At 38.9% G+C, this 24,110-nt stretch overlaps 1 protein-coding gene across 4 annotated transcripts in view; it reads right to left on the reverse strand.

Moving 5' to 3' along the window:
- The window catches only part of CNTN6 (contactin 6), a 149,133-nt gene that overhangs the window by 26,666 nt on the left and 98,357 nt on the right, over nt 1–24,110 (reverse strand). For all 4 annotated transcript variants that reach the window (XR_003555667.2, XM_055806725.1, XM_027790654.2 and 1 more), the window contains exons 8-11: nt 21,713–21,897; nt 19,021–19,157; nt 15,514–15,643; nt 14,299–14,449 (exon numbers count right to left, since the gene is read on the reverse strand). Coding sequence is in view for 3 of the 4 variants with exons in the window: in XM_055806725.1 (XP_055662700.1) it covers nt 14,299–14,449; nt 15,514–15,643; nt 19,021–19,157; nt 21,713–21,897 (603 nt within the window). In the remaining variant the exon portion in view is untranslated. The remainder of the gene's footprint in view (nt 1–14,298; nt 14,450–15,513; nt 15,644–19,020; nt 19,158–21,712; nt 21,898–24,110) is intronic.

The raw sequence follows: 24,110 nt of genomic DNA on the forward strand, positions 1-24,110 counted from the left end.
CTTGATCAATTCTTTTCTGAGTTTAGAAGAAGGACAGTGGGCTGGAAGACATGAAGTTCCTGAAAGTTTCATGAAAATTGGGTCAGGGTCTCTATGTACAGGCCCTCCTGTCAGTAAGGCCACTGCATGAGCACAGTCCCTAGTAGGCATCAGAGAATCTGCACCCAACCAATGAAGAGCTGCACTCAAGTGCCATGGCTTCTCAAATGTGACAAAATCCATCTATAAGTCAAAAATTCACAGGAAACCAGGCTTCATTCATTCCAGCGCTCACAGAAGTGCTCCATTGTACTTCTATATTCCTCTTTTAATTGGCATTTAAATCTAATACAAGAATCCTTTTATAAAAAGAAAATACCTAATTCATGCATCACAGCTTGGACATTTAATATTTATTACTAACAACATAAGATCGGATGGTGCAATGAATTATTAAAGGAAACAAACAATAACAGGAGCAGAAGTTGAAGCTGGCAGTAATATCATCGCCATTAAACACATAAACCCATCGTAGTATCATGCTGCATTCCGCTCTGGTATTTATACACTTGTAGCTCTATGTGTAACACATTAGACCCTGTTCTGCTTCCCAGTACACGCTCCCAGGCTCTCAACTGACGAAGAGAAGCACTAGACTTGGATTCCTGTCAGTCTTCTTGCTTACGACCCCCCAGGGTCATGTCTCCCACTCTTGTTTGACCGTACCCTGTTGAAAGATCTGCTCCTGAGCAGGAAAGGGGTGGATTTAGGAGTGAGAAAAGCTGAGATGTCCCCATGATGCCAGGCACTCTGTCACCAGTGTGTGGAGCTGAGAGGGGAAGGGGTTTAGGCTTGAATAAAAAATTCTTTGTTTCCATGGCAATAATCATCAGGTAGTGCAGCAGTTGTTTGTATGCAATTTGTAGTATGATGAGAAAACATTTGGGTTTAATAACCCATCATATAGCCATCTTAAACTGGAGAGGAGCAAAATATGAAGCAAGAAAGTACGGTCTTCAGTATAATGATGTATCTACTCAATGACGTTTTGTGGATAAGGAAGAATGAATAAGCATGAAAGAAGTGACCCTTTCTGCTGGCTTCATGATGCTGTGCATCAAAACAAGAGACTATGGGTTCCTCTCCACCTCAGGATGGGGACCCACCTGATGACAGTATTTCAAAGGCAGATTTAAATATGAAGAAACACATTTGTGAGTATTCCAGTTCTGCCTCTGCAATTTTCTTTGCATTAATGATGCATTTCTTCACATCAGTTTGTACCAGCCAGAAGAAAACACCCTCATTAGAAACTGCTGGTGATAAAATAGTTGATTCAATGGACTGGTTAGCTAACATATGGTGGCTTCATCAAAGAGTATCAAAAGAGATTCAAGCAAATGTTCAGAAATTGGACACCTGAATAATAAGTTATAACAAGCCACCGTAGCGTCTTTCTCACCATCAAATATTGATGTCCTGTTATTTTTATTGTAGTTGCACCTAAAAGCTCAAGGCACAAATTGGAATCCAGAAGTAGGCATGAGGCAAAAAAACCCTCTCAGTCCCCAAAAGCTTCTAATGTAGGTAAATACACAGGAAAAAAAGACTCTGTAAAAATACAGAATAATAAAGGGCGAATCTTTGAATGCACAGGCTCTGTGCTTAGCCCCCTGTGGATTTCTGGCTAGGGCTTTTTCAGTGAAGTTTAGTCACGTCTCACTCAGATATTTTTTTTTCCCTGCCGTCTTCATTAGGAATTGAGACCTGAATAATTCCCAGGTTCCAGGTTTATCCACTAAGAGGGGTTTGTACCCAGTCAAGAGCTGCTGAGGTAATGTTTGATCTGAAGAAATGCTGTTCTGAAACAGTATTTCAATGCCTGGGCAGGCTGAGGATGGAATGGCTCTTTCAATAGATCAAAACGGAGCTTAGCAAAGAGAAACCATGAACTAATAAAAGATTCAGAGTGGTTTGAAACAGAGGTCACACTACCTAAAGACAATTAGGGAGCTAGCAGTAAATAAGATACTCTGACAGAATTTATGTAAAAGCACAGAGGACTCCAGAGTATTTAGTTAGTGGGAAAGAGAACTAAAGAACAAAAAAAGTGAGTAATTTCCAGCTGTACTGAGGTCCATGTCAGGAGAGGGATGAGAAAGCAGAGCACAGCAGAAAACCAAGATGGTGCATTTCAAATGCAAGGGAAAAAAAAGTGATATGAAATACCAACCCAGTTCCCATGAACAACAAAGTTGCCATAAACTTCCTGAGAGTCATGACTTTACGCCATGGGTGGGTTCAGAGAGGCTGCACTTTATCCTCTTCCATTTGTCTTTCAAATAATGGAACTGTTATTCTGAAGGCAATGGGAATGTTTCCTTTAATGGGCTACGGATCAAGCTCTAACAAATGATTTTAAAAGAAGCTGTGAAACACATGTCTCACCTGCTGAAAGGCTTGCTGAAAACTGTTAACTTTTCAGAAGATTTTAGACTGTGTGAAGGCTATAGACAATAATTCTTAGCATTTGCATTGGAAGACAAGGTAATTCCAAGCACTGCGACAAGACAGGAAAGTTTAACTTGTCCAATATAATGCAAGTAGAATATCTTTTTCTGTTAGGAATACTGGACTTCTCTCAATAAGTAGATAAGTGCCTGTCGAGGGACAAAAAGCAAAAGATCTGAAGCAGATCTGATAAATGCATCCCTGTGAAAGGAGGAGAAAAATGAAGAATGAGATGAGCTACTGGGAGCTACTGGGGCAGCTGTTCATAAAGCCTTGTCACAGCTAGGGATTGCTTAAGCATAAGCCCAACTCTAAACAGGCATCTCTGACCTACAAAATGCTTAAATCCTTAGCAGACTAGTGCTGACACCCATATTTCTGCTGAATCCCACAGGGGCTACCTCTGGGTAAACAGCTCAATTAAGCAAAGTTGGTATAAGGAAAAAATGGAAATCCAGTTATATAAATCAGTTATGTAAGGTCCTGTAGCGAAGGGCTAATTGGAAATACCCAGAAATATCATTCCGTATCTAACAGGCCCGAGAACTTACCCTGCAAAAAGATGGATGTGTTAGATGTGGTTCACTTCATGTGGATCACAGGAAGGTGGACTGCTTTTAAAGCCCAGTTCAGAGACACGCTGAGCCAATTTCCCACCTGCAGGACGCCCATGGCAGAGGGCGAGGGCAGGGTAAGGATGCAGTAGAAGGTACCACGGTCTTTTCCTAGCATTCAGTGACTCTTAACCCAGGGTTTGGAACTGGAGACGGTACCTTTCTATGTGGGATGAAATTTGTCTTCAGGAATGAATTCAAAGCCCTTTGAGCCTCTGCAAACCTTTAGTCCCATGACAGTCTGTGAGAAGTTCTTCCCTGGTTTATTTAAGTGTAGCCACGTATTTTTGTTTGGTTTTAATCTACTTATTACATTGGATTGATCCACGTCCTTGTCCTCTCTGAGTGACTCCATTAGTACACTAAGATAAGCATTATACGCAGAAAGGGAAAACAAACAGCCTACCCAAGATCTGCTGGAGGCAAAACTCTGCATAATGTTCAAAAAGACTAGTTTGCTATGTTTCTACAGAAGACATGAGACTGGGAAGAAGTGAGAGCTCATTAAAATTGTCACACATACTTTTTAAGTAAAGAACTTGAGAAATCAAGCAGGGATGATAGGTACAGCTTTTAATTAACCAGGCCAAACAAACCATCTCCGAAAGTGTTGTCTCATGTGAACAAAAGATTGTTGATGGCTATTTACTTTGATCTTAAGAGCATGAAAGAATAATATGTATTTAACAAGGCTGATAGAAAAATAAAATCTGAGAAAAGAAAGAGGTGTCAACTCATTAGATTTTAAAGTGCAGCAGAGGTATTTTTTGTGCACTGCTGTATTGTTCATCTAATCTGTTTTAGAGAGAGGTGCAATTTTAATTCATGGATGTGAATTGCATTAATTCAATACAGCAAATGTCTTTGAAATCCCCATCAAAATCAGTTGATCTGGACTGGTGTCAAACTAGGGGAGAATCAAGCCTACTTCTGCAGATTTCAGCACTGCCTGTAGGGTAGCTATCTCTTCAAGGGCATAAAGTAATTCCTTTCAAAATAAAGTAACCCTGATACTTAATGTAAAGATTCACTCTTCTGTCTCCCTCTAACCTCAAATGTCTGACACCTCATAATGTTACTGAAGTCATCATCACAGCACTGTGCAGATAAAAAGGGAGTATTCTGGATCTGATGAAATCAGAGGCAAGTAATTTTTATTATCTGAGAAATCCTATTTGAAACCATGTCTTCTCAGTCTCACTTTACTGCTCAAGAGCAAAAACACTCTTGCTTTCATAGGCTATGCAGAGATATATTGTTTATAAATTTCTTCAGATATGCTAGGAGACATTGAAAAAACAAATGAAGTTTCTAATTTTACAAAGATGGAAAAGCATGAGAAGCTGAATTAAAAAGTACAAGGGGAAGTAAGTGAGGGGCAGAAACATGAGCACCGCTCTCCAGTGACTCAGAATTACTAGTGATGTATGCAGATAGAAATGTGAGTAAAGTTTGACTGAGTGAATGAATTGTACCTGCTGATGACAGCCCTGGTATTTTTGAAAAGGTCCCGCTGAGTCCCATCTGAGATCCGACTGTCTGTATTATATGTTAATGATCTTTGTATCTGTTTATCCTATTCTGGGTGTCATTTGTATGCTAATAGTATTTCCATTTAATAAACTATGCTTAAAAGAAGATTTTCCTTATCTGCATGCTGATATAAATGAGCTTCAGAGTTGACTGGCAATTAACTGGAAATAAAATCAATGTCATTAAACTCTGTTACCTATTTGGATCAAAACAAAATTACACAATCTAGCTGAATAGCCTTATTAAAATATTTTGGAAAAGAATACTATTAGCAATGATAGAAGGTGACACTATGATACTGCTTTTTGTTATTTCCTAAAATTCCCCTCTGTTCCTAAAAAGGAACATTATTTTTGCATAAGATCTCTGAAATTTGGGACCACAAACAGACATCTGAACTGAGTAATACTCCATCATAAAGCTTCCAGACAAAATAGAGTCTTTTCAGGAAATGGTACTACTCCCTTTAACATAAAATAGCAAAAGTTGTTTTGCCCTGTCTTTAACATACTCGAGCATTAAACGCAAGACAGATGTTCTTGTGTGATGTGCAAAGAAAAATGTGACCGGAATACCATGTCAGTAGACATGTATCTAAATCTATTGTAGCAATATGTCTCAAAACCTGCAGCCAGGGAATACTGGGCAGCAGCATCTCTACGTGTATGGGAAAGAATGGCATGCCAACCAAAGAACTAGTTTAGCAATGAAAGAAAACAGGCATGCAACCCCCAAAAAACATTGCTTTCCATGTATCTGGTCTTTTTCCACATAAACAACCTGGTCTCATGTCATATTTACGAGATATGGCCCATTTATGGCTCTTTTCTCCCCTGTAGCTGTCTTTGCCCTATTTCAAATCTGCATCTAAACAGCAGATGTCATGAGAGTAGTAGTATAATCCTGGACTGATCCAAGAGCCAGACCTTAGCACATCCAGGCAACAAGCAAGATTTCTTGGTTATTAGTCCACCTGTGGACAGGACATAACGAAACATTGCATTTATGTAGCCATACATTGATTAGTCAGAACATTCATAGCAGAAAAAACTAGTGATAAAGTAGTACACTGAGAAGGAAAGGCTCAGGAACCAGATTTTGTGACATTCTGTGGTGAGAATCCAGGTAGAAAATGAACTGAACTGCCAAAGGAAAAGGTTGCCACTTTTTAATATTTGCCAACAAGTTCTGCTGTTTTTATGAAATCTTTGTAACTCTGGTACGTCAAAGGAAAGTTCTTCCAGTACAGGATGGCATGCCCACACTACTACTACTCCTCAATCTAATCCCACCATTAATCATCATTTTTATGATTCAGACATCATTAGGAGTTCAGACACAGCCATTCATACAACCAAATTCACTCCAGATGTAAGACTAAGCTCTTAATATGAGACTTAAGTAGAATTTAAACAGTACATAAGGCCCTGAATTACCCTCTGCGTGGGAGTTCAATTCACTTACAGGAATCTTCTTCCCTACCTGCTTGTCAGAATGTATTTCAATAATAAAAGTACAATAAAACCTGCTGTTAACTTTAAAGTGTTCTGTATATACAACAAGCAACTGACACCAGGTACACAGTGTGGTACTGGTGTGCTTTCAGAAAGCCTGGACAGCACATTCATGTGCGCACACCCCCACAGACAGACAGTACTGGAGACGAACAGTGTTCACCTTCAGCAATTTCAGTTTCCACGCTGATGACCCAGCCTTTTTTCAGCTGCACATGCCCTTGCTCTCACCGCCTCTAGCTTCTCGTGCCTCTTGGTTGGGCTGCCTGTGGGCTTGTAGGAAACCCTGGGGCAATCCTCACTGGGCTACTGGATTTATGCTTAATTTAAGCAATAATGTCAGGGACTCCATGTGGTTCACTGAAGCCTCAGACCCACATCCTTGCTCAAAGCATGGCAGAGCATAGAAATTGTATGTCTTTTTAACGTGAGTCATATTCTACCACTTGTGCATGTCCCTTAAGCAGCTCCTCCTTTCACTGAAAACCTGAAGAGATTTTTAGTTCTCATAGAAAAGATGTTTGATTAAAAAGCAGTATTTCTTTCTAATAAAAGCCCATGCCTAAACCAGAGCTGTTAGTATTCTCCTACAAACCCTTTGTGTTGGCCAATCCACTTTTTCAAGGTGCTGTTTCTATGCTTTCACTCACATCACCTTTCACGCTCAAAATGATCCCAGAAACTCCTTTCCAGAAGACTCTTTGTTCATCGTGCCTCCAGCATCATGGGCAAGAGCCCACACGTCTGTCATGTTAATCAACATTATTGCACCTTTTAGCATCACCTCCCCAACATATCCTGATCTGTTACCTCTGATGTTACTTTTCAGTTGAAAACTTTTAGGATCAGGAACTAATTTTTATTTGTGGTTTGTGCAGCATTTTCTTCATCCAATATTAGTATTTTTTTATGCTATGGCAACACACACCATATAGTGTGTACAGAATAGTGCAACGGTAATGATGTTCACGGCAGTACAACTTGGACTAGAAGAGAAGCACAGAAGGTTGCATTCTCTCGTTATCTTTTGTGCAAACTCCTAATTAGGAACCTTGATTCACAGCCTGCTGAAGTCATTGAAAAAAAACTCCAATGAGATCAGCTGGCTTTGGATCAAATCCTGAACATCAACCAGAATACGTGCATGAAGCAGGGATAAAACATGAACCAAATGGGAGAGAGGGCACAACACTGACATTTGTTGGGGTTTAGCTTATTGCAACTCCATATGACATGGAAGAGTGACAGACTGCTTGGGACATCTCAGCATGTAGGACAGCCCCTCAGAAAGGCTCACCTGAACAAGGTTCCCAGGAGTTGAGTAGGAACAATTTAAAATTGTATTAGAGTGGTGTCATACAGAAAGGAAATTGTAATAAATCCAGCATCACGCAGGTTGTCATTCTTTCTCGTATGTGAGAACATATGGTTCATTTGCTTACTTGATGCTCACACTATCTGATGTGCTAAACGCTATTGCATTAAGTAGTCAGTAATACATGATGAAATTAGGTTTATTGGCTTGTTCCATTACAAAACTCTCTAAGGAGAAAGAAAATAAACCAAAAGCCCCTTTTTTGTGTCTTCCACTGCACTAATATTCCCTGTCTGCTGCCTGCCAGCATTTCATTGGGTCAAGTAGCAATGGGGGTCCCCTTCTGCCTTCTCATTACTCTGCAGTGGATTGACTTCAAATGGAAAGATAACACAGAAAGAAGAAAGGGGGAAAACAAAGCAGAATAAGATTAAGAAGAAAAATAAAATATTGTCTTTTTCTTCCCCTCATCTGTGCTCATTCTTCCTTCTCTTTAGATCGCCCTCCTCATCTTCCACTCATATGCTTTCCATTGCCCTGCCTTCACTCTCAGCTTGGGGGAGAAGACAAAAATAACTGGAAACATGGTGAACACAAAGAAGGAAAGACTAAAGGTACTTCAGGTCAGTCTGAGGCACTTTCTGGCAAGCCTTTGTTTGTAAAATTTTTCTTACGCCAGTATCATTAGTTTTGCTAGATAAGCAAACATTTCTGCTCATGCGTACTCACTCTTCAGTGAGTACTGCCATGTTTAATGTTCCTCCTAATTCAATGACATTATTCAGGAGGAAGCATGGGCAAATGCTTGCACATCTATGCTTATAACAAACTTGGAAAAGAGAAAAGTACAATTTCTGTTAGCAAACAAATATTCAAGAAATATACTATAGCTGTCTCCACCAGTCTTTTGCAATACCCTTTTTTCTGCTATCTTTCATATAGAAACCACACTGTAAGTTGTGCAAAAAATATTTTTAGCTAGAACACAGAACACTCCTTGCAGCTCTCAGCATTCGCTTGGGAAGGGTGTAATGATGGGTCTTGTCTGGTTAGCACCGAATATGTAGTAGTAGTGTGGCCTGAGAGATGAAAAACCAAAGCAATTCTATACAGCAATCTCAGGCTTTGTAAGAATTTTCATATCTTAATATGCAAGTTCAGACCAAGCACTGAAAGCAGGCAGGTAAATCCATGCCTTTGATTTCTGTCAATCAATTTGTTAGCAAGGAATGAAACTGAAGTGATTAATCAAATTTAGCAGATGTGGAATCAATTCCATTGGTTCCCTAAGCAAAAGTAGAATTTCATCAAGAGATAAGCTTAATTTGTATTCATGTTGACTTACAGTGATGGTGTCTCAGATATCTGGAATTGCTGTGATTGCTGATGCCCACACTTCAAGTGCTCTATTTAAAAAGTAAAATAGGAAATGAACTTCTTTACAAGCACACAGACACTGATAAGATAGAAGGGTTAAGGCATATCATCAAAGCTATGCAAAGCTTCTTGTGGTAGAAAAGCAAGAAGGATAAAAATGGAGATACACTTAATCCAGGCTTCAAAAACCAGACTTAAAAAATAAAATAATAGTAATATTAATATCCCATTGCTATTCACCTAGCCACATTGATGTAGAAAGCTGGAATAGAATGGTAAGGGCTGGAATAGCATAAGAAAATATGTTGTGTATGAAACTTGCTACCAGCATACAAATGTCTATCCTACTTTTATCTGTGAACAGCAGGTGCATAAAGCAGGGTGGTTTGTGGCAATAAGCAGCATTACAAGCAAAGCTTCTCTCTGCCTGTGCTACTCATCTGGTCAGACTGCAATATAGGTAGGATTCTTTTTCAGACACTGTGGATAGGTTTCATTCCCCCAGCTTTGCTCATCTAAAATTTAGGCATCTCATTTGAGATGGAGGTGCCTGCCAAGAAAATGTAAATAACTACCTTAGACTGCATATTGACTTCAGCTAAACAAAAGTTAAGTGACATCAATCTGTCCTTTGTTAGCAGAGTAGTGCAAATTTTTGAATTTTCAATCTATTTTGTCTTGATCCCTCCCCAAGCAGATTTATTTTTTTTTCTTTTTAAATAAAGATAATGGATGTTCTGGAAGGTTTCAGCACAAGCTAAACAAACAGTGTTGACATTCTGTTAATTGAAATGTTTCATTGAAGTTTGTTGAACTGCCCTGACACATTTCTTCTCAAATTGGTTCAAGCTGAAACACTATTTCACAGTACAATGTGTTTTGTATGTTGTATTTGATCAGTGGATTGAGGACTTCTCCTGTTTACCAATTAATTGACTTTATTTTTTAACTCCCTCTTTCTCTAATTCTGACAGCAGTCACAAGACAGCATTCTTTTCCCAAATAACAAAAAAGAGTTTAAAATGTGTTAAAATGTTCATGGTTTTGGAATCTGACTCTGAACAGTGGAGCAGCAGAGGAAAGGCAGAGGCAGATGGTGGGCGTGAGTGCTCAGAAGGCTGAAGGAGAATAGTCCTGCCCAGGAGACTGGTACAGCAATTCAGATGCAGCACACAGCTGTGAGCAGACCCAACCCCGTAGTTAATGAAACCTGCTGGGTCCTTGCACTTCACATGGGAGCAGGAGAAACCCCCTTGAGTTCAAGTCTCCAAGGGCCAGCTGTAAAACCTCAGCAATTACCAGATAATTCCCCCCATCCATAGCTTTAGAAGCCTTCAAGTCACTACATCTGCTGAGTTGTTTTTACATAAGGTTGTTGAAAGACAGCTTTTCATTTTGGTGCTAAGTCATTCTCCTGTGTTTCCTTTGAGTAATGGTGATAACTTGAGTGCAAAATACCAAAAACAAGCGTGGTATGGAAGACAGCATTTACCACATCAAGCAGCTTTATTTATGGCAGAGAATAAATTAGCACCCTTCACAGGGATGGGACTGAACTGTGTCCTACAACCAAGTCTAGGAGCCAAGTATTGAGGCTATTTTATTGACCTCTAAACATACCTCTAGTTCAGTCCCCAGAAAAAGATTTAAATTATGAATATTTGCTTATTACTGATTATTAATGCATGGAAAGTGCTGTATATGACTAATGCATTCTTTCAACCTACCTCATTTCTCAGTTTTCCCTCAGCTATCCTCCTTTAAATTCTGAGTGGAGTGAATCACGTATGTTTATATGCATTTACCACAGTGTCTGGGGATCCTCAACTCAGGGTGAAGGAATAGCACCTCCCTCTGGTAAAGCAAAAGGGTTTCCAATTCCCATTTATTAAAACGCTTCAAAGAAAAAGAATTTTTATAAAGTAAGTTTTCCATGAGGGTCCTCATCCTGAATCCACTTAAGGCAACATACATTTGTGATGAGATCAATGTCCAGACTTACACATTTGCTTCAATATATGAATTGTTCCCTTCTACTCTTTCTTTTTCTCAACTGACACGAGATGATAGAAGTGAGAAGCGAGATGAAAAAAGCTTCAATTGCACTAACTTAGAATATATGGCATACATGAAAATAGTTCATATTTGTGTCCAGCTCCACAGAGTGGGAGTTCAAAACGTGAAGCTTGTTCTTTTTCTTTGTTGCATTTCTACATTGAGCTAAAATCCACAGCACATGCCAGGAAAAAGGCATGCACTCGGCAAAGGGCAAACAAAATCTTTTCAAGCAGCTGGCCATTAGACAAGCGGTACTGCTCCTGAAAGCCCATTTCTCAAGACTTTGATCCAAAGAAGGAGGTTAATTGCCCACAAGAAAACCTCAAGCTGTACTGCTAGATTATCTAGAGAAGCTGATTGGGGGATCAAGTGAGGAGAGAGCAGGTAAAACCAGCTAGGATTAGCTAGCTGTGGAATTCCTTTTTGATTCCTGCAGCTGATAACCTTGACTTCCCTCTCTAAAGTGGCCAGCAGCATGAGCCAAAGACAAATCCCCCTATTCAGGGGGTGAGCAATATGGATGAGGGTGGAATTTAGCTATTTCTGAAAATTTTGAAGTAAAATACTAAATGGAAAGGGGACATTAAGAGTGGGAACACCAAGCAGACCTGGTACACGTATGTTCAGGCTTTGATTTACCATCTTAAGTAAAAATTGGTTGATTTGGGAATTTTTTGAAGGACTTCTGTCTTTCAAATGCAATGAAGTATTTTGCATAAATGGGGGCATACAAGCTTTTGAAGATCTGGGCAATGATGCGTTTGAGCTGCAGAGAGGATGGGAGAGACAAGTGTGGCTGGAGGAAACTGTGCCCCTAGAAACAAACTGAGGGCTGAAGACCTTCACTGCTGGACCATGGCAAGAGATACAGAAGATTATGCTTCAGACTCAGGAAATCAAATAGCTGGGGCCCAAACACTGCAGCTTTGTAAACTTAAAAATGCTTGATAAAAAACTCTCAGAGGAAATAACATAATAATTCTTGCTGCTTTTATTAATATAGTCTATTATTTAGCTTGTCTCGTTCTAGCACACTTCTCTTTACACACTTACAAACTCACATTAATATAAAGCAGTGTTACCGTGTTACATTCAGAGTTCAGATGATCAGGGAGAGCAGTGACCATGCATGGATGACTATCAGGAATAAACTTACTTTCACTCATGATAATAGAAGGTGAAAAAGAATACTCTTTCCCCTTAGGGTGGAATAGGTCTAGTTGCTCTATTTCTGTAGCTCAAGACTGAATTTGTCTAAGCTATGTGATCTGACTTATTTAGCAACGTGTCCATCAGTTTTGCTCTTAGAAACAGAAGGGATTAGTGCTTCCTTTTTTTCAACATTTACAACCCAACCAAATATTATTTTTTTTAAACGAGCTCATAAAGGAGTCCAGAGAGATTATAATTGTTGCATAATAAAATGGGAGCAGAAATAAGGGACGCTTTAGTTAAAACAGTTAATCTGTATGTGACATGTCAGGGTTTAATCATATCTATAGAGAAAGGCAGACCAAGCTCCTTCTCTTTTTTATGAGCAAAGATGCATGTGATTTTAGTACTTTAATTAGCTGTGTACTTTAATTACAGCCATACAAACCCTTATTTCATCTTCTGTTTTCCGACACAAAGACTTCTGGAAAAATGCTGTATAGATGATTTATTTTCTCTCCTTTAAAACCACAGCATTAGCGATTTTGTCATTTAATAATCAAAAAGCCTTGTAAATGCTACTTTGCACCAGTGGACACACTGGTAAGATTTTGCACACTGAGAGTTTAAACATTCTCTCCCTTTGCCTCAGTGTAAATCCTGCTCCTTTTGTTTACTTCTGCTAAGCAGCAGAAGGCCTTCTGGGATGCTCAAAAATTACAGTGTGCTTATAATTATTGTTAGAAAATTAATACGGAACCACAAGTAAATACTGTATGCAGTAAGTTAATATTTTTTTATAAGAAAATCGGTTGGGGAATATCAGGGTACTAGAACCTCAAGATCTAGGCTTAATTCCACTATTTAAGTTTTAAACAATGCTCTCCTTGCTCCTGTTCTCATCAATGTCAGAAAATCCAGAGATTACCTGTGGCAAACTAAGCATGTTTTCTACATACCGTAGGGATAGGCTGTGTCTAAATAGGAATGAACAAGCATTTTTGTTGAATAGACCATACAATCAAAATGCAAATAAAGATTTGACTGAACACCCATTTAGAAGAACATTTTTCATCATTAGATGAGCAATTACACAGAAAATTAAATTGCCATTAGTGAAAGGGGGGGAAATCATTGGAAAGTTCTCTATGCCCCGTGGCATCGACTGCTTACCCAAATTTTTCTGTTTCATTGCGAGTGCCTATGTGAAATACTTCTCAGATTTGCACTTTCTTTCACAAACACTTCAATTTACTTTTATGTCTATTGTATATTACTTTACTATGGGATAGGGAAGTATTTATTTTGTGTCAGAGTTTTGGATAATGCTGTTTTAATGAATAATAGTTAATTTTAAGTCTTACGTGACCCAAACTAACCTCCCTGAGCAACTGGTCCTGTGTGCAAAATCTGGGTCTCAATTTCCAGAGCCTTATGGATTACTGTTTCTGTTTTCAGTCTTTGAAAATGGCAGTGTGATAAAACAGTGTTGTCATTGTATTTATGAACAGAAAGAGATGCTGAGGACTGCAGTTCTTAGGCACTGTTGCCCATGTCATCCATCTGTCTACATTTGTATATGGAAATATCATCACAGTTGTAAGTTGTGAATAGTACACCCAACTTAAGTCAGTAAGTTGCTTTTTATTTTAATGCTTTACTATTTAATTGACGTTCAAGTGTAGTAATACAGATGGTTTGTGGCAACTCACAAATAAGCTATTAACCACCACAGACAAAACGTCAGTAAAGCCCTGCCAGTATTCTGGTCCAGCAGCTAACCAAATCCTGCCTAAACAGAAGAGACAGAGAATACGGAGGTTGATGTAGCTATGGGTTATCGTACAACCTGTACAGCTGCAAAGCAATTATGCCGCAGCCTGGGGGTATATTCTGCTTCCCTGAAGCCTCCACTGATGTCTCCTACATGAAGCGGATTCAACTCAGGCTTTGTGTGTGGTAAACAGTCAGCTCTGATAGGGTTGCAGTGAATTAACTGCTGATGAATGCAAACGTATGTATCATACAATTACCCGTGTGTATTCGATCTGGCTTTGTTCTCAACCAGTTTTATATCTACAGAATTGTACGGCCACTACTAAAGACAAATAGGCCTCTGGCATCAAAGTTTTCCGTCAATGGGCTGTCAAAAGCAATACTAAGCCAGATGTGTTTTAGTGATGTTTAAATGTTATTATTAAAACCAAGAACACTCAACAAATCCAGCAACTGTTTATGACTGTACCTTTTGTTCCGGCGCAGAACCTCTGAGCCCTTTCTCCAGTTAATAACTGCTCTGGGAGAAGCGCTCGGTTTACAACCAATTGTAATTTCACCTCCAACTTGAACAACAGATGTTTTTTTCACAGGGTTTTTGGAAAAGTCGGGTGCTGCAGCTAGAAAGAGAGAAGAAAGAAGAGCTTACTAAGTGAGTTACTAAGTGAACTTGCTAAATTCTTCTCTTCTAGTGAGATAGTAGGTGAATCCAGTAATTGCTTTGTTTTTGAGGTTTCTGCAAAAGTACACATCTATCTAACATGAAAAATCTATTTAAGTATCAAAGAATAGAATTCACTGCATCTTATTTATTACATATTTATGCCATTTCTAAACTGTCTACCTAGAAACTGTCTGCTCTGGCAATCTTTCCTGAGGGTTACATGCAGACTGGGGAAATAGGTCTACCTGCAATAAAGAGCGATGGTCCTGAGCACAGCTATGTCAGCAGGACAAACAGCACACATGGGATCTCAGCCACATGTATTCATCTGCAGAGTATTCAGACACACAGTGCTTCAGTGCTTTCTGTTTCTAAACCAGCACTGTTTTCTGAAAATAGGTTTATTTTTCCAGTAATTTATGTGGAAATTCACTCTTGGAGAAGAAGAAAACACAAGACCTGTAAAATACTTAGGTGCTCTTAAAGTCTGTGTTCTACTTTTTTCATTAGTATTCGGCTGTTGAAAAACCTGTATATTTGGATATCTACAAGATAATACTTTTTATAATATGAACAAGTTCTATTTTATGTGCATCTCTGGTAATCATTAATGAGATTACATGCTACATGTTATTTGTTTTTATATACATATTTGCCATATGCTCTTTGTTTATAGTTAAATTATTTTTCCCACTTTCTGAAATGACTTTTTATAAACTGCAGAATAACTATTAATAACTCAAAACACTAAGTGAGAAACAGAATTCATTAAGCTTGTGCATATGTGATAAGGAAAGACCACACAAGGGATTAGATTCTTCCCCCAAACCAGTCATGAAATGAAATAGAAAACCCCAACAAACCCAACTTTCCACATGGGTAAGAACACACAGCAAAGAAATAATCAGCATACTTGAACTGCCAGGTGGAATTTAATCTACTAATTTCTTAATTTCAATTTTTTTTCAGTGAGTGTCCTGTTATACTCAGTACCTGCTCATTTTAGTGACATTTACTCACCTATCACCCGCAACTCAGCATTGGCATAAATAGTATCGTACTTGTTTTCTGCCACACACTGATAGAGGCCAGAGTCTGACATATTCAGCATAGGTATGATAAGAGTTCCATTTTCAATTTGAATTCTTTCCTGATAAAAGAAAAAACAAGCAAAAAACATTGACAAAGCCAAGGAGTGTACAAGCCCAAAGATTTTTGGTATCACACTAATGCACCTGATCATAATTTGGAAGCAGAAATGTTATTTTCTTGGAAGCAACGTGGATGAATACATCAGAAATGTGACACATACCTTGCTATATGATGGTGGTTATGTTTTCAAACCTCTCAGCTCTTCAAACTTTTCAAGAACTACAGGCAGAGTTGCAGAGTCATTGCCATGGGCAGGCTTGCCCAGATGTTCCAGCTGTGGCATGTGCTTCTCTGCATTGCTGAACTGTGAATCTGTGGTTGTGCTTCACGGTGAAGCAGTCGCAGCAGTAGCTACTGCAGGGCAGGTACAGCTCCTTCACACTGGGAGCCTGGAGCATCTTTCCATATGGCTCCTGAGAAGCAGCACCTGCAGCCCTGTCTGGGGGCACAGTGAAGCATGGCCTATCCCCTCATCTGATTAGATGAATCTGATGATGATAATCTAAAATGATCAGAAAAGCTCCACAGGAGACAGAGGTGCTCAAATAATAGAAACATTTCAAATGTTATCAAGATCACAAGTCACAGAAAAATGATCCACTGAAAAATCTCTACTGAAAGCCAATGCTTCTAAAGTCCTTCTAAACCCACAGGCAGCTGTTCAGATCAGAGGGACAGCATGCTCCTCGTGGCTTGAATGTCTATACACTAAGTTTCTTCTGTACAATTCTGCTGAAATAGAGGAAGCTGCACAGTAGGTAAACTTGGACCAGAGCTTGGGTTCTGGCTTATTAAAAGAACTTCTATTTGCTCTGGTTTGGCAAATATAAAAAAGCCCGTTTCATGCTGCAAGCATAACTTAAAGCTAAATATTTTGTGATTTTACAATTACTAGCCTCCAGAGACAATAATAGCTCCGCTGCAAAGTGTAACACTGAGACGGAGAAGACAGTATGTTCCTGAAAACAGATCAGTCTGGCAGAAACCCACAACAGGGAATATAAATTCTATCACCAAATGCAAGTCTGCAACAACAGGTATTACTATTATTATTATGTTGCTCCTTTAGTCTGGCTCTCCTGCTGCTGAAGCAGTAATGGGAGCATATATTGTAAGAGTATATAGTATAGTCTTTGCTGAACAGATACAAGCATCTAAACCACATTTGTGAACTGCTAGATGTATATAACCTGACTTGCCATGTTGCCACAGATAAGCCAGTTGCACAGCCTGTTCAGGGGATTTCTCTTGCATTGCTTGCAGAGGGGAGCATGCCACCTATTGAGCCATAGAGCTCTATTTTCCAACACTCTTGCCTTTTCCTTGGAGATCTCCCAACTAAGAATTGACCCAGACCAACCTTGTTTAGCTTGGAAATTTGATGAGAGCACAGCCTGCAGTTGAATGGCTGGTGTACTGCAAACTAATTAACAACATTACATTACTTATCCACTGCTATTTTTTTTTTTTTGAGGCTCTTGCTACAGATATCTTTTGCATACTTAGTTTTACCTCCAGGCTCTTTGCTATCCTCTCAATGTGTTCTATTTTTACAAACATCCTTTGAATGCAAAACCCCTTCTGAAGCAATGCTCGTGTTTCTTACACATGCCAAATTCCCCACCATTCTATGCTGGCTCTCTTCAGCTACGCAGACAGAGAGAAAACCATACCACGTACACAAGCAGGAATATTTCAGGGATGACCAACTAGGTGGTGAGGGAGAAAGGTCTGACAAAGAGTTGACAGTATCCTCAGAATCAGCCCCAAGGTAGAAAGCATCTGGAAGGCATTCTCCCTGCGATATTTCCACTAAGCAGGGTGCTGTGACAGACTGAGTATTTTATTACACCTCCCCTGTACTTTCACCTCCAAACTATCCATTTTGTCCATTGAGTGATAACATTCAGCATTTTTGCCTCAAGTATTCCATTTACAATACACTGTAAGCACTGTGAAAATGTTGGCTGAAAATATGTCTGTAGAGTGTTTTATTCTTTTTTATTGAAACGATGCAATTGAAGAATGACAGATTCTAAGTATTGCTGTCTTCAAAGAGAGAGAAGCTAGACAATCTTGCTTAGGAAGAGGTCACAATGAGGAGGAAAAACAGGTTCATAAAAATCACAGTCCAAGTAAATTCTGGCTAGCCTTCTTAGAAGCTAGTTGGGTTCTCTTTAGGACTACTCCAGCAGAAAATCATATGAAAGATCAGACCACACTCCACTTGCTTCCAGTAAGTACTATGTCTAGTAAGTGCTAATTTGCCCCATGGTTTGGAAATTATTCTATATCTGTTACTGCTAGACAGAAAATAATCACAGTACATTTTTTTCCAGAGAAGTAAAAATGCATTAAAAATGAACTCTGCCATTTTATGCCCAACAGAGGCTGAATGCATGCTTAATAAAAAAAAAGGAAAACTTGGCCTCAGCAGAATGCAAACACAGCAAAAAGTGTCTTGCCACAGAAGTCATTCTCCATAAGGCTGCCAACAACTGAAGATGGAAGATGGTTGTGCCAAATCTTGGCCACCACAGAAGTATAATTATACTGCCTAGAAAGAAACAAACCTGGGTTCTCAAACACCTGCTTTAAGTGTTTCAGCTCCAATTAATTTCCCTTCTCTCCTTGCACTCCTACCGCTTCACTACTTCCCTTTCCACTCAAGCCCTTCTTTTGCCTTTAAGTGAGATTTTTCATTTTTTCACACCTTCTTTGTAACTTGGTATGGTTTTCTTTAGTCTACTTTTTCTCTACCTAGCACCAAAAAAAGTATTAACCTCAATAATAACTGATTTTCATAGCTGATTAACTCAGTAAAGGATGAACATAGCATAAGAATGGCCATACTGCATGAGACCAAAGGTCCATCCAGCCTACAGATTAACAGAAACAGAAGAAAAGTCCAAGTTAACAGGCTGATCATTTTGTAATGCCAGCTCTGAAATGCTCTTCCACAAACAGTCAGTTGGCATCCCACCAGTTTCCCAAATTACAGATTTTGTCTACAAATGTGTTTAGTGTTTCTGAATAGACCCTTCTTTCACTAGCTATAACTGATATTTTTAAACCCATCCATACCTACTGCCATATCTTGTAGCAATTAGATGCTCTGTAAGAAATCATATGAAGAAACTGGTGTACCTCTACATAATATAAACCAGCAGTACCATACATTTTCAGTAAAGATAAACTCCACGAACCAAGGCTTTGTGTTGCAGAGTTTGTGCTCATATCTGCTTTTATATGTTAACCTTTAATTAAGTTTCTAAAAAAAAGGTAATTCACTGTAAAATAAACATCATGACTAAATCATAAAAAAAAAACCCCAAAAGACAAGCAAGAAAGCAAACAAGACGATGGGAACCTTACCTCTGACATGAGCGGCTGGCCATTTTTTAACCAACTGTAGGAAGGGCTTGGTTTTCCTCTTGCCTTACATTCCCAAAACAAACTGTCATAGAGAGGCAGAAAGGCATTGTGGATTTTTTTATCCCATTCAGGGAGTGCTGAAAATAACATGCAAACCGTTTTAAGCAGGAGAAAAGTGATTTCACTGGAGGTATGCTGCCACTAATTAACGAACTGAGCAAGGCTGATTAGTATTTCTCCAACACATTCTTCTTATATTGTGAGTGAATTCTGAACAGCAATTCCCTAGCATTAAACTTTAGGACTAACTTGGGAAAACATTAGAGATCAAGTGACTAGTGGGCAGGCAGTTCCGTTTAGATATTATTCATTTTTATGGCCAAAATTTGCAGAAGCAGTGATTTTTGATGCCTGAAATTCTGGACACACTCTCTGAAAGCAGAGACCCCTACTTTCTGAAGAACAGTCTTCTTCTAAAGGTACTTAAATCTGTGTACCAAAAATAGAAATACCAAAATCATTAGTAAGTAGGTTAATAAATAATGGATTGTAAATATTACCCTTTGGTTTTACCCACATACATGAGACCATGGGTTCATTGGTTGTAATTTGCAACACAAATACTACACAAAGGAATTAGGGCTACTCAGGTTAGAATAACACCTTCTGAATACTTGTGGCACACTGACATGGATTCATTGCCACATAAAAGCGGAATTTGCAGGAGTTGCATATGAGCTCTGTAAACATCCAAGTACTCAAGTGACTGAGCTGTGCAGGAATCCACTTGAGGCAGGCTGACATTTAGAATAGTTGTCAAGATATAGGTGATTGTAAGACCTAGGGGGAACAGTTAACACCCACCTAACTTGGGGACAGGCCAAATCCACATGCAAGGAAGATACTAGGTTGCATCCCTCTAGCTCTAGCATAAGTAGCTGGTGTCAACATGCCGTGAAAAATTTTTGGCCGGATTATTAAAACATAATGCTGCAGTCTCCACACGTATATAAATGTGCATGCGCACACACAAATATAGTTCTTACCTAGAAAAAATTGATTTTAGGATGAGAATCATTATCCTTTGAGGCTAGCAGAACAAACCTCCCTGTACAGCATGGCCCTGGGGGTAGGTAGTTCGTGACTGTCCCAAAGTACCTTGAGATTGTCCAACACTAGATTAATACAATGCCAATGAGCCCATTCCCAGAATGAGAGAGTATCTGGGATAGAGCTCACCATGCTTTAAAGTGATTCTAATCACATGTCATTTATACTGCTCATAGAGCCTAAGGCATGTGATCTGGGTATCGTACACAAAGCAGCAGACAGTGCCCGGGAATGAAACCCTCTATCCTAGAGACAAGCTGCCTGCAGAATAAAAACACTGCAGCACAGAAATTAAGGAAGAGGAAGTCAATCACGTAGATAATATAACAGCCCACTCCTAATAAGATTTAAAATAATCTGGTGCAAAAGCTTCATGAGTGCTGTTCATATATTTCATTATGAACAGCTATTAATTAATTTACAAAGCACATTTAATAAGCACATTGTTTTAGATTATATTAACTGATCATAATTTTGTAGTCGCCTATGCTGTTATCAACCATGTCCAGGTAATCTACTGAACTTAATTTTAATAGAACTGATTGATTGATGTTTTGCAAAAATTAGTCAGCAATGAGAACAAAAATAAGCCCCTAAAAGCAAAGAAATAATTAAATATTCAAAACAGCAGTAGACTGCTCTATTCCTGGCATATATCTTGATATTAGACGTGGCTGCAGGAGACTGGTAGCTTATCAGCAAAGCCTGCATCTCTTCATCAGAAGAGATTTATTATTTAAAAAAAAAAAAAAAACAACTTGCAAAGGTCTTCTCAACAGATGTTAGTTGTAGGCCCAGTCTAGGTTTCTGTAATTTTTTCCCCCCACTGTTACATTTATTATTTTTCCGTCTTTCTCTTTTGAAAGATGTATGAGGTAGAGAAAAGATCTCGCTTTTTATCCACATCAAAATATGTTGCTTTCACTGGGTATTAACAATGGGACTAAAAAGCATATATTTCACCTTGGCTATGAGGGACCACCACGGGTGACTTGGATCATGGGAAATTAATGTGTGTGGGAAGAGAAAAGGAAAGGGAGAACAGTTTCAGAGAAATATTATTCTTCACTTTTAGACAAGGAGGAAGGAGAGGGAGGCAGCAGAATGCATTTCCCCTGCTTTGCCCTCGTCTGTTTATGGCGAATTACAGTTCAGCTAGAATAGGAGGTGAAATAATCTTCCACTCACATGAACCAAAACCTCATGAATCCTTCCCTGATCTGCATCTGGGGCAGCACAGCTTTATGCTGCTGTGAGCTATTGAGAGTAAATCTTTTTGCCTGCCCTTAATGTTTCATGTAAATGTACCAGGGATTTCTTTCTGCCTCGTATTAACCTTTACAACTTCATCATGGCACAGCCCACATTTTCAATCTGAGTTTTAATGCAAAATATCTTTATTTGCTGAGGACGTAATTCAGTGAAGGTCACTGCAGAACTCCAATCATTTTTTTAATCAGCTTAACGTGAACTACATTTTCTATCTCCAGTAAAGGGCTAATAGACTTCATCTACAAAATACATCTGAACTCCACCATGCTCTGTAAAAAATATAAATGAGGAAATTAGTCAATCTGCTTACCATAGACAAATAATTGACCTCTTGCAATGTTTATTCCTCGAATGTTTCCTGCAATGCACTCGTAAGAGCCTTCATCTTCTTGCTGAACATCTGGGATTTCAAGAACTCCTTTGTTTTTGTTGTGTTCGATTTTCTTTGTCAGTGAGTTTCCATCAGACCTCTTCCAGCTAATACTAGGGACAGGACTAAATAATTATATTTCATTAGAGAAAAAGAGAGAACATTTGTTATAGCAGAGAAAAGATAATGTAAAATCCTTTCGTAAGAGTAATAATATTTTAAAGAAGAAATCATTCCTGTTTCTAAGTGTGACATACAGAGGTTCACAAGACTGAGATTTTTTAACCTGTCCAATTTATTTAGGGGTGCAAATCCAACAGTGGGATGAAGTCCTCAGTCAATTCTGTGATTGCTTCTTAGGCCAATTTGGATTTTCCTCACAGTGATTCTTACTTAGCGCTCAAACCTGCTCTTAAACACTGTGACACTGAAGTAATGACTTTGGAAGTCCAAATAAACACCATAGAAGCACTGAATTATTGACTGGTTTTCAGAGCAAACAAATTCCCCGTAGCATTAGAGATATTTTCTCACCTCAAAATACAAGATATTGGACAACAGTCTAAAGGACCTGAAAATACCAATAACTCTAAGTATAAAAAATAGGAGCCAGCGCAGAGGAGGGCAGACAGACAGCTGAGCAAGGAAGCAGAAAGCATGAGACACTGAGGCTGAAAGGAGATTGAGACAAAAGACAGCATTTCTTGTTTCATGTTTTTGTAGCTTTCTATCACATTCATTTATATTTGGATCAATGTATTCTATACAATAAAAAAACAAACCAGTCAAGTGGGAAAGCAGCTATAAATACTTCTTGGATTTCTGATAATATCACAAACCATACAAGCCTCACTTTCATGATCTATTATGTCACCAAAACACTTTGAAATATTAATAGTCTTGGATTTCACAGTTGCTTTCTGTTTCTGCAAAGTTGCTTCTTCTAAGCAGATGAACAGTTATGTTTTGAACAGCTTTTTTACAGAGGCTTTGGCTGAATACTGACTTCTTTTCCATTGGAAGTAACATCGACAGCAAACACTCGGTACTGAACCTGAAAACATAACTTTCATGGAAATTCAAGAGGCATGTTGCCCTTGTCTGCCAGTCTCCAAGGTCCCTGGCCTGCAGCGCTGACTTACAAAGTGTTTATTCTTTTTTAGTAGAGGCTGTAACTGCTCACACTTTATTTAGTTCCCTGGTTCAAATCCTTGTTTAGCGACCACAGAAATAAAGTCACAAATACAGAATGGATAAATTACTTAACACAAGAAAGTTTAGGCTTAATTGAGTCTGTGTGGCTGTGACGTTCACAAGCTCACCCAAAGCCAGAAGAACCATGACCTGGGAGAAGCACAACTACTGAGCAGATCAGACTGAACAGCTAGGCAAGTGTTAATAGGGTAACAACAGGATAATGTACACCTAGACTACCCTAACATTCAACAATCCCATAAATTTGCTTAGTTCTGCATTTAGGCTTGAAAGATAGGACAGATGTGCTAGAAGCCTACAAATGTTTTCCTCATGTTGGTGGGAGTTCACCTGGGCAAGAAAACCTCTGAGCTGCCCTTCCCTCTGCTCTGTAAACCAGAAAATCATGGTCTTCAGACCACAAATTTAACCGAGCGACCTCTAAGAGCCATTTAAGCACCATAACTTCTCTAGCTACCTTACATTTTTCTAGCATAACTGAACTGCCTCTGAAAATGGTTTGGAACTATAAGCAATGTGCTCCAGATTTTGGTGTTAGCTTTGCACTAGTATGTATATACAAGGATAACTCATACATACACAAGTTCTGAGTCTTACACGACCCCTCTGATACAGCTGAAAAATGTACTGCAAATGAGAGAAACTGGAACATGCCAGACATCATTAACCAGTGAAAGAGCTGGAAAGAACAACTGAGATTTTATTCTTCTATTTCCCATTTTGGTGCAATATGTAATTGTTTAAATTCCAAATCTTTTTAGATGACAGTAGTTGTCATCACCACCTTTTTTAATTGCCCTTCACTATGAGACCAAAACCTATTTCAAATGCAAACTTGTTTATTATTCCTTACTAGGAACTTTACAAGAGTTTGTCTCCTTCTCAAATGCACCGGTTGGTCTCTTGAAAGGTGCTGTCTCCTCCAGAAACCCTGCATAACATTATCCATGCAGTAAACCAAGTTACTTTTAGTTACTTAAAAGAAATGCAGCTCTAGTGCAGAGCAGGTCTGTCCCACAATCACCGTGCTCTAGTCAGGACAACAGCCAGAGGTATTTTGCAGCCTTGCAGCAGATTGATACAAACTGTTGATGACACAAAGGAGAGCATGGCTGGCTTTTAA

Source organism: Falco peregrinus, chromosome 5 (assembly GCF_023634155.1).
Source record: "Falco peregrinus isolate bFalPer1 chromosome 5, bFalPer1.pri, whole genome shotgun sequence".
Taxonomy (NCBI): domain Eukaryota; kingdom Metazoa; phylum Chordata; class Aves; order Falconiformes; family Falconidae; genus Falco; species Falco peregrinus.